Source organism: Haliotis rubra, unplaced genomic scaffold (genome assembly GCF_003918875.1).
Source record: "Haliotis rubra isolate DU_JTF1 unplaced genomic scaffold, ASM391887v1 Scf1212, whole genome shotgun sequence".
Classification (NCBI taxonomy): domain Eukaryota; kingdom Metazoa; phylum Mollusca; class Gastropoda; order Lepetellida; family Haliotidae; genus Haliotis; species Haliotis rubra.
Window position 1 is genome coordinate 29,923 of NW_025765129.1, and position 19,978 is coordinate 49,900.

At 41.2% G+C, this 19,978-nt stretch overlaps 1 protein-coding gene across 1 annotated transcript; it reads right to left on the reverse strand.

Moving 5' to 3' along the window:
* Nucleotides 1-545: 545 nt before the first annotated feature.
* On the reverse strand, nucleotides 546-19,889 carry LOC124265405 (protein mono-ADP-ribosyltransferase PARP14-like). The gene is made up of 5 exons (XM_046700177.1): nucleotides 18,935-19,889; nucleotides 17,791-18,477; nucleotides 4,321-4,786; nucleotides 2,246-2,454; nucleotides 546-1,418 (listed from the first exon to the last, which is right to left on the reverse strand). Exons 1-3 carry the CDS (start codon nucleotides 19,791-19,793, stop codon nucleotides 4,680-4,682), a joined length of 1,653 nt encoding a protein of 550 aa, XP_046556133.1. The 5' UTR covers nucleotides 19,794-19,889; the 3' UTR covers nucleotides 546-1,418; nucleotides 2,246-2,454; nucleotides 4,321-4,679.
* Between the last annotated feature and the right edge of the window lie 89 nt (nucleotides 19,890-19,978).

Genomic DNA, 19,978 nt, shown 5'->3' on the forward strand with positions numbered 1-19,978 from the left:
CTATTTTACACATGCTATCAGATAACATACTGTGGGATATCTGTCTTCCTAGTTTACACATGCTATCAGATAACATACTGTGGGATATATGTCTGCCTATTTTACACATGCTATCAGATAACATACTGTGGGATATCTGTCTTCCTAGTTTACACCTGCTATCAGATAACATACTGTGGGATATCTGTCTTCCTAGTTTACACATGCTATCAGATAACATACTGTGGGATATCTGTCTTCCTAGTTTACACCTGCTATCAGATAACATACTGTGGGATATATGTCTTCCTAGTTTACACCTGCTATCAGATAACATACTGTGGGATATATGTCCGCCTATTTTACACATGCTATTAGATAACATACTGTGGGATATGTGTCTGCCTATTTTACACATGCTATCAGATAACATACTGTGGGATATATGTCGGCCTATTTTACACATGCTATCAGATAACATACTGTGGGATATATGTTAGCCTATTTTACACATGCTATCAGATAACATACTGTGGGATATCTGTCTTCCTAGTTTGCACATGCTATCAGATAACATACTGTGGGATATATGTCTGCCAATTAAACACATGCTATCAGATAACATACTGTAGGATATATGTCTGCCTATTTTACACATGCTATCAGATAAAATACTGTGGGATATATGTCTGCCTATTTTGCACATGATATCTGATAACATACTGTGGGATATCTGTCTGCCTATTTTGCACATGCTTTTAGATTACATACTGTGGGATATCTGTCTGCATACTTAACACATCCTATCAAATAACATACTGTAGGATATCTGTTTGCCTACTTTGCACATGCATGCAAATAACATACTGTAGAATATCTGTCTGTCTGTTTTACACAAGCTATCAGATACCACAATGTCGGATATCTGTCTGCATACTTTACAAAAAATGTTATCTGGGATATCCGTCCACCTATGTTGATGTCAGTCTAGCACTGAGACAAATAAATACATGTTCATTGATCTGCAGTCTTTTGTCATTATGCACAGCTACATATCAATTTTGTTTGTCGTTCTCATCTGTACAGGTTTTTATGCAATAATATCAATAGTATAAAGTAATGAAACTGAAAGGTAGTACAAGAGATAATATTGATGAATGAATAAGGTCAAAAGTAGTAATTGCCCTAAAACATATAAATGAATGAGTGAATAACAAAGACATTATATATACTGCTTTTGGCAACACTCTTGCAACATCATAGCACTTAAACTGACTTCCCATAGTGGAAACATGCTGAAAGGTATCAGAAATATCATTGTGAAGGGTATATAGAACCCTCACACTGGTGTGCTCCAGTCAATGTCTGCTTCAGTCACCCCTTTAGCAGCAAGCTCCTCCTGGACTCTCTTCAAGTAACCAGGGTCAGGGTAGCCAAAACTACAAAAAGAGAAATGAAAGTGACACTCAACTGTAAAAGGTATATATGTGCAGGACCTCAACTTGTTAAAAAAACAAATGTTGACAGATTTAACTGCTGAAGTGAATTTGCTTTTTACATATAAATTTTTTGTTTGTTTATATTTTCTTTTTTTTGTGAGTTAATGTGAGTGATCATTGATCTTTGTTCACAGCGAAATATTCACATACTTTCCAATTAAACTACACAACTTTTCATGAATATGACCTCAACAAAGTATCATTTGTATCTTGTATTTTTATTTGGAATTGTTTGTGTCAACGCAAAACATTCAAAATATAAAGGGGTACATACTCTACAGTGGACTAAACCAAATTTCAAAACACAACAGACATATCGCCATTCCAGCATTACTATATCAGTGTTTTGTAAATTGTGCTCTCATGGAACGTGTAATTGTTCCCTAAGTAGTCTCCTATCTTTAAACATTCTGAAAAGGGGTAACAAGTAGTTACACATGTCATAAATATTACTGATGTTCAGGATTAAAATACTCATAGTCTTGACCAGTTTAAGATAATGGTTCAAAACACATACTTTACATACTTTTTAAAAATTGGTTGTCAAATGAATCCAAAGACTTTTGTGTAAATTTGCCTATTTTAAAAGAGACATCAATGAGAAAAGTCTTACCTCTTCTGAACCAGTCTGAACAAAGCATTCTTTGATGTCATGATAGAATGTTACTTTCTCAGGGTATAGATAAATACAAAGTCTGTCCTAAAAGTCTGCTTCTCTTGTTATTAAGCTAAAGAGTAACTGCAGAACTGTACCAGTCAGTACTTACTTTCCAGAATATGAAGTTTTGTGGTGGATATCATTCCATGTAACTTTATTCTCAGCACCAGTTGTGACAGATCTGCCAACAGTAAATGTCAATCGTCTGTCAAATGCCACTTTCAACAGGCGAAGAACTTTTTTCCCTTCCCATGAATCTGGAAGATAGGCAGTCCAATAAGCCCCTCTGTATGGTTTGCCTGGGTTTGGGTGTTCTTCCTGAAAAAGCACAATGTAGCTATCTATTTGAAGCACACAAGCAATTGGTTGTTAAACATTCATATGCATGATATCAAAACTTTAAGATTTGACCAGTAACATATCACGTTTCCACAACATTATCAAATGGCATGTTGAAAACGGCAGTGGAACATCATTGCTAATAAAGTTTCATTAAAATTTCATCTCTACATTCATGTAGGTTTCAGAGGACATGTCCAAAATACAGACAATACAATTAAGGATATAATTATCATAAAGGAAGTGAAGGTCAGAGGTCACAGGACAGTCAAAACTAAAGCTGCCCTCCCAGACTTACAAATGCTATAAGAGCAGCACTGATCGTTACCTGGGGATTTTTTAATTTCCATTTGTTCTTTCTTGGGAATCATTTACAAATAGAAAATATGGGCAGTCAAAACATTCATCTCTGATTACTAGAATCAAGGGTTCCCCAAAGGCATTCCAATCTGGGAGTCATCATGACTCTTGAGGGTCAAAGTAATAAATGTGAGTGCCATAAGATTAAACTAATGTGTAAAAGTATTTGTGGATAATGTGTGGATAAGAATGTACAGTGATGTAACCTGAGTGACCTGAAAAGTTCTTACATAACTGTTTTTCACCAAGGAAAGAGTACAATATTTTCTAGCATACCCACTTCAAGCCCCTGAGACATGCCATTCTGTTTGTGATGTCACTATCAGGATGTCTAAAGCGGGGGTAGCCTAATGGTTACTGTACTTTGCGTTATTGTCAACTATGAAGACCGGGTTTGAATCCCCACATGGGCACAATGTGTGAAGCCCATTTCTGGTGTCTATCCCCTTTACCATGTTGATGGAATATTGCTAAAAAAAACCAAACTCAGTCAGTCAGTCAGTCAGATGTGAAGCTTCTTGTAACGTGATGTTTTCAAAACTTAATGAATACTTTTAGCTTGTTGCTTAAAAGGTCCCTGCCCATCACGAGCAACTCTAGTCCCACCTCTTAACTAGCTGCTGAAAGGGTCCTTGCCAATGAAGCTCATTCTTCCACATCCCATCACGCTCCTCCACTTCTATTCTTGGGGAAAGGAAGGAACCCAAGGATCTTATAATTATTCCGGAAGCAACAAAGGGACCTTGTGAGTAACACCTTGGAAACACCTTACAAGTGCATGAAATAGTCTCTCTACTGGCAGAACAACTGGGATGAAGGTATTATGTGAACTCTACAGGTAGTCCGAGATTGGGAAAGAGTTTTGAACCTGTTTATAACTAAGAGCTAATATTTCAGCCAACATGCAGCAGCAGCATCTCTTCTGCTGATAATGATGAAGGTCTGTAGCTGCCATCCAGTGTACAATTTCAGGGCTTTTAAGCGAATGTCCTAACTAATTTCCATCCAGCAGTTGTATGAGTCTGCCAAGGCAAGAAATCAAGATGTTTCTATCTTCAGGGATGGGGACTTGGTCCCACCTAGTTTCTGAATGTACACTACTACCCTTGCATTGTTGGTTGCTATAAGAACTGAAAAATTGAGAAGATCCTTCCATTTCTATAGAGTGTAGAAAATTGCACACAGCATCATTTCATAACAGTTTGATATTATATCAATATTAAATACCTGCTTACACCAAATTTCTTTGACATATGCATACATGTGTCCCAGTAATGGGGACGGATAAGATTGGGCTTCTTGGCATTTTCATTTAGGATTGGGTTATGATGAACATACTCAGTCAGGTCAATCATACATTCTAACTTTCTATTTCATTACAGAGTTAAACCTGTAAAACTAAAAATGACAGAAAGACAAAAAAAACATGCTGTTGAGCTATCAACTGAAAATGCATTCACCATTTGAATGAAATATGCATGTTACTTACTTTTGAATTCCACCTGGTATGTTGTATGTGATAGTAATGGTTCCATCATGATGGATGTCCTGGGAGATGACTGAAAGCATTCACATACACAGACATTTTGCCTTCTGGCATGTTCCCTGACACTGGTCCATAAATGGCACCACAATTTGGACACACAGGCTTGTAATTGTTGAAGTAGTGATCGATACATTCACTGCAGAACCTGTGCCCACACTTCAGGGTTTTGGGATCCTTGCAGGAGTCCTTGCAGATTGAACACTCCTTCTCCCTCCTGTAGCTCCAGCCACATCTATGTCCATGGTATCCTCTCCTGATTCCAGGGTCAGATGGGAATCAAACACTCCCTTGAGTTTGGCTATAACCTTTGGATTTTCTCGATCAGATGGATTTCAGGTACTCTGCTTTCCTTCATAACTTCTCTTGTAATGTTACAGAAGGCTTTGGCAAAATCTTCAAGGTTAACTGAAAACACAAAAGTCTTCGCTGGTTATTCAGAAAAGTATAACTATAAGTTTCTGGCGTACTGCTAGTGTCTGTACACTTCAATTTGGATGGATCAGAAATTGAACAAATTCAGCAATAAGGTTCTATACCTGAATGGTGATGCAATATAATGGAGACAAACAAGCATAGTGTGTTGTTGTGTTATGGTTACACAACAACCAAGTGGGTTTTACATAATGTTAAATTCCTACATATTTGACTCAATAATTATTTGAAATACAAAAACCTTTTCATTCGAGTCATGGCTAAAGTAACACACACATAAATTCTAAGAAACTTACTATCAGAAACAAAATTGATGTAAAACCCGGATTTCTAAATGAGTTATCTGTACTTTCCTTTAGGCAGTAGGCAGGACCTTGACACTAATGGTGGGCACTTAAGGCACTCACTATCTTGTTCTTGTCACTACATGACCACTGCTGCTAGTCCACATGTACATATAAAACAAGTATATGGATGGTAACCTCTTCTTTATTGTATAACAGGACGTTTCTGGGCTACTTCTTGCCCCCTTCTTCAGGTGATATGGACAGGTGTAGAAAACATATTACCCGGACGGAGAATTTTCAAACCATTCCCCATAGGTTTCCATTGATAAATGATTCTGTTATCTGGATGGAAAGATCTGTGTGCATGTGCATTTGTATGTTTGTGGTAGAGTTTAAGTCTGTACATAGTGATTATGTTTTATCATTTAGCTGTTTTACTTTAACATGTTTAAAATAATGTCATTTGTATATTTCAGGCAATACAGTAATTAATAACTATTTATTGTATTAATTTCAGATATATGAACCAGTCATCTTCACTGATATATGAATAATCAAATCTCTTATTTCAGGCTGCATAAGATATTTAAGCAGTTGCAAGTAAACTAGTATCATTAAAGCTCATTTCTTTTGTTAAGTAATTTCATTGGGTAAGTCCACTTCAGTGTCGGGTAGATCAACTAGCAATCAAAGTATAAGCCCAGGTATTTTAATGATTGGCTAATTTTGAATTAGGTGTCCCACTTTCAAACCCTTTGTTTTCCACATATGCATTCTTGTCACTGGCACTTACAACTTGCACTTGGACACTTGGAGAGACACAGGACCAGAAACTGAAAGGGTTAGTTGCTATTATGTTCTTTTTATGCCATTGTAATGTATAAATCACTTCATGTAAATATATCTATATCAGATTAATGTTATGTTTAAACATGTCCCATACACTTTGTGTGTGTGTGTGTATGTTGAGTGTATGTATATAAGAAATACCATACCTGATTGTATGTGTGGTTTTGGTTATCTGGCAGTAATTTGTATTGTTTAGTACTGAATTGATAATAGTTTAGATGAAATATTTAGATGTGTAAATAGATTAGAACTCATGGTATGTTTTATATCATGAACAGGTTCATACAAGATTATCTTGAATACGGACAACAACACCCCCGTGGGATTCACAGGGTACATATGTTTATATATATTTGTAATGTATAATTAATTGAACATAACATCATGCATGTCATGCCATATCCATATTTGGTGTGTAACTTCAACGACCGCAATATGTCAAGCTTATATAAAGTAGTGATGTTCTGTGTGGCTGTTTCCTAATACACTGAAATTCTGGACCAAACAATGTGAAAAACCTTTGTATCAGCGCCCAAAGAACAGTCCGAAATTGAACGTGTGGGGTGGCAATCTGTGTTAGGGGCAACGCCCCTTTGTGTATTTGAAGGGAATATGAACAGTGAGCAATCTATTCACGTGTTCTATGGAAATTTTGGGATTTTCCAGCAGGACAACGACCCAAAACATCGTTCAAAGCATTCACAGGCCTGGTTTCGGACCCAAAATATGACATTATTAGATTGGCCAAGCTATAGCCCTGACCTAAATCCAATAGAAAATGTTTGGGGACTTATGAAGGAAAGTGTCAATAACAAAAATCTGACAAATATTGCTGAAATGAAAGAAGAGGTGGTCCGATATTGGAACAGCATGGACCACGACTTTCTAACTTCTTTGATCAGTAGTAATAATGCCCCACCGCATTGAAGCCTGCATTGCTGGTGACTTGACAAAATACTAACTGTTCACCTGTCTTTGAATCTGGAGTTATGTTCTGCAAATATTCACATTAAATATGTGAGTAATGAGTGAATTTAAAAAAAAAAATTACAATCTTAAATTCTCAATAATTTCTGGTTGTACTGTATAATATGTTTTCTACACCTGTCCCTATCCCCTGAAGAAGGGGGCAAGAAGTAGCCCAGAAACATCCTGTTATACAATAAAGAAGAAGTTGCCATCCATATACTTGTTTTATATATTCACCAACTTCTAAATACCTCTCAAGAATACACATGTACAGTTAATAAGTGTGGGAGTGAGTTAATTTAGTTTTATGCCGCACTCAGCTATATTTCAGCTATATGGCGGCAGTCTCTAAATAGTCGATTCTGGACAAGACAATCTAGTGATCAACAGCATGAGCATCGTTCTACGCAATTGGGATACGGTAACATGTACAGTAAATGTGTGTTACAACCCATGCCAAAATTCTAAAATAATGTAATTTTCTGAATAAAATTGATATTTTATACTTATCCCGACTCATGCTTTTTGCTTGTCTTCTTCTTCTTGCGAACATAGTGGAACACTTGTATCTCCCTAATTGAAGCTCCCTTCAATTTAAAATCACTAATCAATACTCACCAAGAGTTGCCTCTCCTTGCCCCTTTTGGCGGGAAAGGTGGGGCCACAACATCCCACATGCTTCACTCTCTCCTGTTTAACGAGCCCGACACTTGAATTTTCAGGGAAATCCAAAAGTGTCATGTGGGGAGGATGGGAGGGCTTACCTCATGAGTCAGGATAAGTATAAAATATCAATTTTATTCAGAAAATTACATATTTTCCCCTTATCCTGACTCATGCTCTTTTTGCTTGTAGAATCCGACGGAATTGGAGGTGGGAACAGATACTTTGGATTTTAATTAGTGATTTAGATGTAATAACCCCCTACGGGAACTTCATAATGGCACTGTAATTAAATAAAATTTCTGCTGCTATCATACATAAGTTCTACCAGCTGCCATAGATGGGGGTACTACAATATTAAAATAAAATAGGAATAAGTGACTCCAAAGTGGAGAAGCGACCCAATAGTACATGTAACATAGGTACTGGGTTTTAAGACTAATGTAGGCTTAAGATATACAACTAGCAAAAACTCCGTAGAGTTTGTAAGCTTGATAAATACTGATATAGTATATATACAGATATAATCTCGTGAGACTATGTCTCATCGTCTACGAGGAACTGTCAACTGCTGTGCTAAAACCAATGGTCCGAAATGGTGAATACCTGAGACGTCCTCAGTGGCGATATCTCTCAGGTAGTGGTTAGCAAACACCATGTCGGATTTCCAAAAGCAGCCCTCCATAATCGTATTCAACGAGCAATTTCCATGTACAGCGAGTGTCGAAGCCAGTGCTCTGATTTCATGAGGATTAGATGCTCTTGGAGGGTCGAGTCCTGCAGTCTTGTAGGCTTCAGTATGACAGTTCTGATCCATATCGATATGGTTGGTGCGTGAGACTTCGGTCTCAGTCGCTGTAGATAGAGGGATGAATAACCGCTTGAGTTTTCTTCGCCTCGTTTTGGATCGTTGTAAATAAACTTTGAGTGCTCTCACTGGGCATAATGATAGATCAAGCGTATCATGAGGTCCGAGTATCGAGGAAAGTGCAGGGACGTGGAATAATCTGTCTGGTTGACCTGGCATTTGATTCTTGGCGATAAAGTCCCATCGCAGTCCCATATGCACTGTGTTTTGATTCTCATCAAAACGTGTTCTCTTGTAGTCTAGAGCGTGGATTTCTGATACTCTGGCTGCCGTTGCTAGGGATAGCAGGAACAGTGTTTTCTGCGTCAGAAATTCGAACGATGTTGATTCCAGTGGTTCATAAGCCTCACTTGTGAGGTGTTGGAGCACTATATTTAGATCCCATGCTGGAGCGCGAAATCTCTGTTTCTGATCCTCCAATCGGAATGAACGTAGCAAGGCCAGTAACTCTGGCGTCTTCGTTAACTTGACACCCGTTCTCATAGTTATCACTGAACTTAATGCTGCGAGATACGTAGATAGTGTCGAGCCTTTTAGACGTTTGGTTTGTCGTAGGTGACAAAGGTAGTCTGCCACTTGAGGGTGTGTAGCATTTCTAGCTGTAAATCCCTTTTTAGCAGCGTATGTCTCAAAACTGTGCCACTTGTCATCATACAAGTTCTTGGCGTAGAGAGTTAGCACAAAGCAAGCGTGACTGCTTTTGCCGCTCTGGCTGAATAACCTCTCTTGTTTAAACACACTTTAATACAGTCCATACGTGAAGTTGGAATGCTCCTGGGTTTTCGTGCGCTTGTTTTGTGTGAGGATGTACAAGTAGATTCGAGCGCTTTGGTAGTTGTAGTATTGGTTGTCCGATTTCTTGAATTAGAATGGGAAACCACGTTCTCGCTGGCCAGTAGGGCGCGACCAAAATCAGTTGGAGGCTCTGAGTTTGTCTGATTTTCTGTAACACCTTTGGTATTAGCGCTGGCGGCGGAAACGCATACGCGTTGAGGCCTTCCCAGGATATGCTTAGAGCGTCCGTTGCCCACGCTTGTGGATCCGGGACTGGTGAGATGAATGTTGTTAGCTGATTGTTGAAGCGAGTGGCGAATAGGTCTATTAATGGAGCTCCTATTTCCATGATAATCTGAGCGAAGATTTCTGGGTGGAGTTTCCATTCCGTCGGTGACGGTAGATATGGCCGAGAGAGTGCGTCTGCTAGTACATTCTTGGCTCCGGGAATGTGGCATGCTCTGACATGTATGTTTAGATCGTCGATCAGATCGAACAGTTGGAAGCATAGAGTCAATAGGTTCAATGATCTCGTTGAACCTTGTTTGTTTATATAAAACGCCACTGTTGAGTTGTCGGTGTGGATCATTAGGTGCGCATTCTGTAGAATGGTGCTCCAATGAAGTAGGGCGTTGATTACTGCTTTCATTTCGAGCATGTTTATGTGCAGTTTGCTCTCTTCTTGGTTCCATAACCCCTGATGCCGTCCGGTTGGCAAGATGAGCTCCCCAACCTTGGAGCGACGCGTCTGCATAGAGATGGGTTTTGAACTCCGGCTCTGTTAAATAGATGCCTTCGCAAACATTCGACCTCCTGGTCCACCAAAGTAGATGAGGTCTGAGGTGTTTCGGTAGACCGAATGGTTGAAGGTCGTCGAGATGAGCGTTGATGAGGACCTGTAACGGGCGTAACTGTAGTCTGCCTCTGGCTGTCATGTCTTGTGCTGACGTGAGGAGACCCAACAGACTCTGCCACTGTCGTAGTGGTAACGGAGAGAGTAAGGCTTGTGGAATGGTCTGTTGGATCTTGAGCCATCAGTCCTCTGGTACGACGATACGATTCTGTGTCGTGAGGAATCGAATGCCTAGAAATTGCAGGTTTTGCGTAGGTTCTAGGTCCGACTTGAGAAGATTCACTAACCATCCTAGCTGTGTTGGTAGCTTGATGGTGAAATTCAGTTGTAGTTTGAGACGCTCTGGATCTTGATCTACTTGAATCCCGTCGTCGAGGTAGAACGCACTGCGTAGCCCTTGACGATGTAGGTAAGTGACGATGGGTTTCGTTACTCTTGTGAACAACCAGGGGGCCGATGATATTCCAAATGGTAGTACCCTCCATTGGTAATGTAGCCCGTCTAGAGTAAACCGTAGGTACTTCCTCGAGTCAGGATGTATCGGGATATGCAGGTAGGCATCCTGTAGATCTATACTGGCCATGTAGTCCATCGGACCAACGAGGTGCCGTAATTGAGGTAGATGTATCATGCGAAACGTTGGCGGTTTGCGTAGATAATCCCTGTTGAACGTGCTCATGTTGTAGATGAGTCTGAACTTTTCCTTGGAATTTTTCTTGGGCACTAGGAAAAGTGGGGAGTTGAAACCTGGTTCGATGTTTACTTGATCCACGATTTCTATGGCCTGCTTGGTTAGGAGAGATGAAACAGCTTCTCGTAACTTTAGTAGTTGTTGTGCCTGGAAGTCGAACTTGTGAAGGTTGACTGTAAGCGGAGGCGTGGCCTGTAGTTGGATTCGATATCCGTGTTGAAGGATGTTGGAGACATATGGATCTTGTAGTATTCCCCAGTTCTCCCAGTGCAGTTGAAGGCATCCACCCACTTGTGAAAGTTGTACAGGAACGGCTGGGGGTGGAAGACTCCAGTCGTTCCGAACCCGTCTTTCATCGTCGATAGTTGCGGGAGCCCCTGGGTGCCCTGCCTCTTCCAGATCCTCCCCTGTAGTTGCCGAATGGGTGGCGAAAAGAGTCCTTTGCACCTCTGGATCCGGCCATCTTCCTGTCCCGTGCTCTCTGTAAACCAGTGAACTTTGATCTTCCGGGAGTATCTCTGTGATGTCTGCTTGATGACGCTAGTCAGAGTGTCAATCGATTTAATCATGAGGACTTCTCTTGAATCCTTGATGACTTCTTTAGAGACTTTATCAATTCCTCCAGCGAAGATGGAAGGCGTTGAACATGGGGCTGTGAATAGAGGTGCTGTGAACTGTTCACCCCAACTACAGGTGGTGAGGAGACCTTGACGACGAGCCTGAGTAAGAGCTGCTGAGATGGATGAAAGGTGATCCGTAAAAAATTGCTGGTCCTTCTTCTGCATAAGGAGGGCCGAGGTTATCATTCTGTCGTCTTCTGATGTAGAATCTCGGAATCTAGTGATGAGAGTTTCAATAATAGTTCTGGATCTGTTGAGACCGAAAAACATTCTTCTGGTCATAGTTTCGACTTGAGCCAGCTTGCGATCCTCGATCTTGTACGTCTTGGCCTTGGCATCGTGGATGACTTTAAAGTTATCGTTGATTTCTTGAGCTTTGTAGAATGGGTCCATGTTATGAGCAAAGAACTTTTTGGCGTTGAACTGAGGTAAGTGCGGCGCATGAGCTTTAGTGGCTGTTTGGAAAACTGCATCCAAGTTCTGTGGAACTGTTGCTATAGGGTCAATCGGAGGTAGGGTGATCGTGTCTGCGTCGTCCTCCCTCATGAGATAGGTGTGAGCCGGGTTGTTGTCTTTAGACGGCGAAGCCAGGTCCAGGTTGTTGGCCATCCAGTAGCGTATCTCTGCATCAGAGAATATGATGCCTCCATCATCTTCGGTATCCGGAGCGTTGGTAAGAGGCCGATGATACTCTTCCGATGGTGACTGAGGTGGAGTTCTGTATACTTGAACAACTGTGCATGGCGACGTATGAGGAGACCTGACTGGAGACTTTCGCGGAGGCTTATGAGGCGAGCGACGTGGTTATCTATGAGGTGTCCTGCGTGGTGATCTACGTGGAGACCTATGCGGCGATCGACAAGGTGAACGGCGAGGCGATCGACGTGGAGAATGGCCTGACGAGCTGCGTCTGTAAGGTGACCTTTGCGGAGATCTACGTTGTGGTGAACGACGATAGCTTCGCGAAGCTTTTGGGGAATCCCTCGATGACCTTCTAGACAAAGATGACTTGGAGTCTGTAACTGGAGTCCTTCGCAAAGACTTTGATCTTCCGGAGTATCTCTGTGATGTCTGCTTGATGACGCTAGGCAGAGTGTCAATCGATTTAATCATGAGGACTTCTCTTGAATCCTTGATGACTTCTTTAGAGACTTTATCAATTCCTCCAGCGAAGATGGAAGGCGTTGAACATGGGGCTGTGAATAGAGGTGCTGTGAACTGTTCACCCCAACTACAGGTGGTGAGGAGACCTGACGACGAGCCTGAGTAAGAGCTGCTGAGATGGATGAAAGGTGATCCGTCAAGAATTGCTGGTCCTTCTTCTGCATAAGGAGGGTCGAGTATATCATTCTGTCGTCTTCTGATGTAGAATCTCGGAATCTAGTGATGAGAGTTTCAATAATAGTTCTGGATCTGTTGAGGCCGAAAAACATTCTTCTGGTCATAGTTTCGACTTGAGCCAGCTTGCGATCCTCGATCTTGTACGTCTTGGCCTTGGCATCGTGGATGACTTTAAAGTTATCGTTGATTTCTTGAGCTTTGTAGAATGGGTCCATGTTATGAGCAAAGAACTTTTTGGCGTTGAACTGAGGTAAGTGCGGCGCATGAGCTTTAGTGGCTGTTTGGAAAGCTGCATCCAAGTTCTGTGGAACTGTTGCTATAGGGTCAATCGGAGGCAGGGTGATCGTGTCTGCGTCGTCCTCCCTCATGAGATAGGTGTGAGCCGGGTTGTTGTCTTTAGACGAAGCCAGGTCCAGGTTGTTGGCCATCCAGTAGCGTATCTCTGCATCAGAGAATATGATGCCTCCATCATCTTCGGTATCCGGAGCGTTGGTAAGAGGCCGATGATACTCTTCCGATGGTGACTGAGGTGGAGTTCTGTATACTTGAACAACTGTGCATGGCGGCGCATGAGAGACCTGACTGGAGACTTTCGCGGAGGCTTATGAGGGCGGCGGCGTGGTGATCTATGAGGTGTCCTGCGTGGTGATCTACGTGGAGATATATGCAGCGATCGACAAGGTGAACGGCGAGGCGATCGACGTGGAGAATGGCCTGACGAGCTGCGTCTGTAAGGTGACCTTTGCGGAGATCTACGTTGTGGTGAACGACGATAGCTTCGCGAAGCTTTTGGGGAATCCCTCGATGACCTTCTAGACGAAGATGACTTGGAGTCTGTAACTGGAGTCCTTCGCTAAGACCTTCGCGAAGCTTCATCTGAGTCCGGTCCTGGGGAGTGACGACTTGACCTTCGCGAAGGCCTTTGCGAAGGCTGGTGGTCCGAGGCACAGTCCGGGGATGAGAGGATCCTTCTTCGCGAACGCCTTCGCGAATGTTGATCATCAGAGTCCGAGGCTGGTGACGAACTCTGATCGTCTTGGTCCTTCGCAGAGGTAAACTGTGACGTCTTTCGCGCAGGCTGGTCCCTCACTGGTGACTTGGTAGCAGCCGCTACGTTGACGGGGGGTCCCTCAGGGGTGACGTCTGCGGTGGAGCCTTCGTGAAGGCTCAGGTCCTGGGCTGGTTGTTTCTTCTCCAGTCCGTAGCGGTCTTCCATCAACTTCATAACCTGTTGAACCAGGTCGCCCGGGATGGTCTGCGAAGTTGTAGTAGCTGCCCTATCTGCGTTGGTAGCGACGGGACCCATGGGAAGATCGTCAGTCCTCAGCGTTGATACATCGGGCTGATTGAGAATCTGCGCTGACGTCACTGTAGCTGACACCGGTCATTCCTTGCGATGAACATCAGGTATGATGAGCAGCTGCTCATCATACAGTCCCTGTTCTGCGGCGGGAACAATCTCGGTTCTTGTTGTTTTCCCCTTGGTAGTAGACGCTGCCCTGGGGGTGAGGAGTCTGCGTTGTGACGTATATGCCCTCTTTGTCTTAGGCTGCGATGACGGGAGGTCTGGTGACGCAGGACGCTTCTTGGAGACGGCGGACTGCGTCCCAACGCCTCTCCTCTGAGGCTAACTCCAGCGGAACACCAGACGGGAGGGGGTCGTCCGACAGCAGTTGACTTGCGAGGGGTTCTGTAGCATTAGCCATGCCTAGACTCTGTTTACGTGACCTATCTGCTGTGCGTCTCAGGATGCAAAATAAATATTTGTTAAAAGCAGAATGAGATAAATTAATACAGAAACTGCAATGTCGACTGAAAGCACATGGTACAGTACCGCTAGGGCATATTAAATGCGGATCAGCAGCAGAAAAACGTAACTTGCAAACAGTACAGATTTTCATCAACGTAATGTACTGAACAATCACGGCGTAAACCGCGAATAAACAGCAGTAAATACAAGTAAATACGAATAAATATCAAACCATATTGTTGAAGGATACTAGCTAAACCTCTATAAGAGACTTGTAGAGGTAACTAAGTAAGAATAATCAAAGGATATAGTGCCGTAGGGAGACACAGGCGCTCTCACATCCTGCTCACTGGGCAAAGAAGGAGAGAGTGGCGCCACCTTTCCCGCCAAAAGGGGCAAAGAGAGGCAACTCTTGGTGAGCATTGATTAGTGATTTTAAATTGAAGGGAGCTTCAATTAGGGAGACACAAGTGTTCCACTATGTTTGCAAGAAGAAGAAGACAAGCAAAAAGAGCATGAGTCAGGATAAGGAAAAATTATGTTTTTTTGTTCTATGGCACAGGGACATTGGTACCACTATATAGTCGCTATAGTATCACACCTTGTTCAGCTGAGAGTTGAATTTGTCACCCAAAATACTAGTATTCAGATCTGGTAGAGACATCTTTGTTGGCCATCTGATTAGAGTAAAATGCAACTGTATAGGATCTCTCTGTGACAGGGTTTGACGTTAACAAGGCCAGAGGGTTAGTGGGTCTTAAAATTTACTAGACCTGACCTTATTTGAAACAGTGTTCATTAAATATCTGCATGATCAGTCAAGCCAGGCATGATTTTTAACTAGACCACATCAGCTATATACTACACAATGTCGTTCAGAATTGTCCCTTAGTGTCAAACCCTGCTGTCTGGCATGAGGTCTTGGCTGTTTTGTGAAGAACATCAATGTGTGTAAAATGGTATACTCCACTTTGCTTTGCCTCTTCCACACTCTGCACTGGTAATTGCAACAAATATTAGCATTCCCATGTGCTTTTGTCTTCTGAATGCAATGTTGCATGTATAAGCATATAATATTGGGTTCATCTCTGCATTCATGCAGCCTCCAATGAGGGCACTCCTTTCTTTGGTCAAAGAATTTATACAGGAGCAAATATACTAAAAAAAAGATATTAATCAATTTTCTTACTCCAAATACTAAAGACAGGATTTCGTTCTCAACTTGGGTAAAGCCTTTTATTTATGATCAAGAGGAAGAATTGGCACCTGTTTATTCAAATTCTACCAAATTTCTTTGGATTCACTTGTCTTCACTTCTGACATGAGTCGTTCCTGTTCAAGTCAGTCTAGTAGCTCTAACTTAAAGCATATTGAACTCAGTCTTAAGTGTGATGTGTGCTTCCAAATCCTGTATGGTTCCAAGTATATTCCCAAACAAAGACATATATATCTTGTACAAGATGTAATAGAGGTAAGTTTACAAATCTGATATATATTATATGTATATATGATATATATAATTGTTTCTAATTATCATGCAACCTTCACTCTGGTATATTTCTGTCCAGAAACCTACTATGGACAAGTAAGCTCTGACTTATACAGATGCAAAGTGAAACTGACATGTACGCCTATTTGTATCTATGTAGGCATACATGTCAGTGTATCTTCCCCTTAAAAACATGAACCACAAAGACCTTAATAGGAATTGGGATGAAGAACTTGGACAGAATGTTCCAATAAATAAAATCATTTTTAATAACCAACTCCTTGCTATCACTTCCGGACATTAGACATCACTTCCTGTGAATTATGATATCACTTCCAGCCAATGATGTCTTTACTGGTCCATATAAAGCAACTTCTGGCCTATTATGCTGTCACTGCTAGACCTTCTTATGAGAAACTCCGGTTCATTATGATGTGACTTCTATTTTATGTGACATCGCTAACAGTCTCCAGATCAAACAACAGTTACAACTGATCTTTACCTTGTTTGTTCTTTACCAAGATAAAGGAAAGAAATTGGAATATTTGGAATAAGCAAAGTTTGAGACAGGATTCCAAGGCTAGGTCTCCTGAGTTAGAATCTGTTCCACTAAGTTTGTTTGTTGCTTAACTCAGGAATATTCCATCTATAGGGCGGCGGTTTGTAAATAATAGAGTCTAGACAAGAAAATCAAGTGATCAATAGCATGAGCATCAATCTACACAATTGGGATGCGATGGCATGCGTCTACCAAGTCAGTGAGCCTAACCACCTGATCCGCTTAGTTGCCTGTTATGACAAGCATGCGCTGCTGAAGACCAATTAACCCTGATCTTCACAGGGATTGTTTAATAATATCCTGATGTGAGGATGGATATTTTTTACATTGTTGTGGCAACTTTCTCATTTTGGCACTCATAGAAATGCTTTGAAGCTGACAGTTGTAGAGGTTGAGGCATCATTAATTCAAATATTATCAACAAAGACTGGCTGGTTAAGCTACAGGTGTTAGGAATATTGAGTAGTGAAGCAAATGAATCTTTCTATGACTGCTAGGTGGGCAAATCTTATCCCAGAATTCTGTCCCACAAGATTGCCAAAGCCTCTGCCTCAGGAACCAGACAAGGGAGCAATCTCTTACTGAGGTCTTTCATGAAAAGTTTCAAAATCAGCAATTCCCTAACCCGACCCAAAAGTTGGAAAGTTATCATATTACGTAAGTCCTAGAAAGAGTGTCAGCCATGCTGATAAATTTTCATGGATCATGCCAAAGCTGAACTGTCATTAATATTTTGAAAAATCCCTAGAAATACCACCATAAAAATTGCTGACAAAAGTTCCATAGTTGTGATCCTCACACATGAATTGCCTGATTAGAATACCTATTACACAGCAAACCATGACCAACCACTGATTTTACAAACAAAGTTAAAACTCTTTACCAAGATCTCCACAAAAGATATTACATCCAAAATATTAAATGGACTTTTACCAAGAACCCTCAAAGCCTAGTTGCTTTTATCTCATCAATGCAAGATTGTTTGTCTGAATGACATCCTTTTTCAGCTAAGCAAGGCACTGAACAGGACACTTGCAGTAACAGATTAAACAAACGAGAAAAGGAATGGATCTTTAAACTTAATACAATCCATCCACAAATCATAAAGGACAACATCAAACACTGGAATTCCCTAACCCCTCCTACCTATTTGTAAAGGAGCAAAAGTCCTACCTGTCAAGCATGAATATGCATTTGTGGATCAAAGTATCTTAATATCAATGCACTGGGTATCAGACAAATAATAAATGTAACTTCAGATTACCTTGGTTGAAAGTCAATGGAGTAAGTGCAGCTGAAGCATCAGTTCCACATGACGTTTGCAATATTCTTTTCAGAAGTGTTTTTAGATCATGCAGTGAGAAGGAGGAAACAGGCACAATGGCATGAATGATATGTTTTTTATCTCTCATATTTCCTGCATGAGTACTACTAACACTCAACAAATCTTTCTGCATGCCCTGTAATTTTATGTGTCCTGTTGCTTCTCTGACAGCTTTGGAGGCACCGGTAATTGGCTGGATGGCAGTGTTTTCCCAGGTGACAAGAGCATCAGCACTGGTTTTCACTATATCTCCTGTGTACAACTTCACCACTCCTTTTCCATCAACACTGTATGTGTAGGATGCTTCGACAGCAGAAACAGCATGTGATTCATGAGTCGTTTGACCTCCTTGTGGGCTAGATGAAGTTTGTCTGCCTCTGCTTCTACTACGCTGACGAACTCCTTGTTGCATGTATTCTTTCATAAATCTTTCCTCATCAGGTTTTGGTGTGATCATTGAATGCTTGGATTGTGAGAATGTTGTGGCTATCATTTGAAGCATGCTTTCACTCTTATCAACATAGTGAACTTCTATCAAACATTTCTTGCTGCCCGTCCACATACCAAATAGTTTTGTTGCTCTTACATAGGCATCACAACACTTTTGCTTTGGTACACGAAATATACCTACAAGAAAAAGAAAAACATATATGTAGTAATGAGACCTGGTGGTCAAATCATCTAACAGGAACACTGTATACACATCATTATATACGGTAATATAACTTTTTCTTTCAACAGTATAAAACAGAATATGTTTACATTATGGTATGGTGTGCTTAAAGCAAGAGTTCTTTGTGTATAAATTAGTAAGTCCTTAATTCATCAGTTGCTCAAAAAGTCTGTGGACAAGATATGGATCGAGATATTAGTTACTGAGTATGGTTTCATTGTGATTGCAGCAATATTCCAGCAATATCGATATCTTAGTCTGGACACACCAGTATTACACACATAGTACCAATGCTTTGACAACTAGGTAATATCCAACGATCCCCAACATACATATTCTTCAACATATATAAAAATGTTCTTGTGACATATTAATATTTCCACCATCCTCATCAACACCAGTTGGACTGACCTGAACTTATTGCTGGTATTGCCACTATGGCAGCTCCTGCATTAGTAGCTTCAATAAGGCATCGCAGGATGGTCTTGCACAGGTCATCTTCACACCTCCTCTTGTCATAATCCTTATAGTCATACCAGGCTGGTCCCACTGCATGAAGTACCATCCTACATGGCATTCTGCCTGCTGTTGTTCTTACCACACCAGATACAGGGATGGGGCCATTGTTGTGAACATACCGTCTTCCTTCATCATCTAAAGCATCCCCAGCAGCATCACGTATAGCTCTGGCAACTCCACTTCCATGACTCAGATTGCCGTTTGCAGCATTGACAATTGCATCAACCTTCAGTGTTGTTATGTCTGCTGAGTAAACAAGGGCGCTGACAGAACCGACTTTGAATACCTGATTATCTGGTTGATCTATCCTTTGCTCGGGTGTAGATGAGTGTTCAAGTGGATTATTAACCACCATGTCCTTGTTTGTATCAATTTTCCCATGTATTTCAACAGTTTCAGTATTAAAACCAAGTATTCGCTGTTTTAACTGATTTGCGCCAGTGTTGTCATGAAATAACACAGAAATTTGTTCTGCACTACCATGTTTCTCTGAAACTGCTTTTTCTACTTCAGATGCTCCAATCAAATGCATGGCTGCCCTGAACTGAATGCCACTCATCTCTTCCATTTTGTCCAAATCTTTTGTGTTTTTATGAGTGGGGGTTTGCTTTGAAACCACAACTTGAGATGTTGCTGATGGAAACATCTCATCAAGAAACTTGTGTGCTGCAATAATTTGAACAAAGTTGCCATGAACACGGGTAGGATCTTCTGTCAGTGTTATTCCAGTTGCAAACTCGAAATCTTTCATATCAATCTTTTCATTTTCCTCTTGGCATAATGCAAGGGTAGCGTTCCTTGATAACTGCAAAGAAATAAAACAGAAAAGGCTTAGTAAATTATAGACTTCATATTCACAAAGTATCATCTGTAAAAAAATGACGACAATTTTAACAGAACAAGAGCCAACAAATGATGACCAATCCCTCCCAGCTC

Bases quoted from the DNA above. Each gene is read 5' to 3' on its own strand.
- LOC124265405 (XM_046700177.1), bottom strand. From the start codon at position 19,793: ATGAAAGATTTCGAGTTTGCAACTGGAATAACACTGACAGAAGATCCT. The intron at 18,478-18,934 runs GTCAGTCCAACT...TTTTTCTTGTAG, and splicing joins AATACCAGCAATAAGTTCAG to GTATATTTCGTGTACCAAAG. The intron at 4,787-17,790 runs GTAATCTGAAGT...TTGTGTTTTCAG, and splicing joins TCCATTGACTTTCAACCAAG to TTAACCTTGAAGATTTTGCC.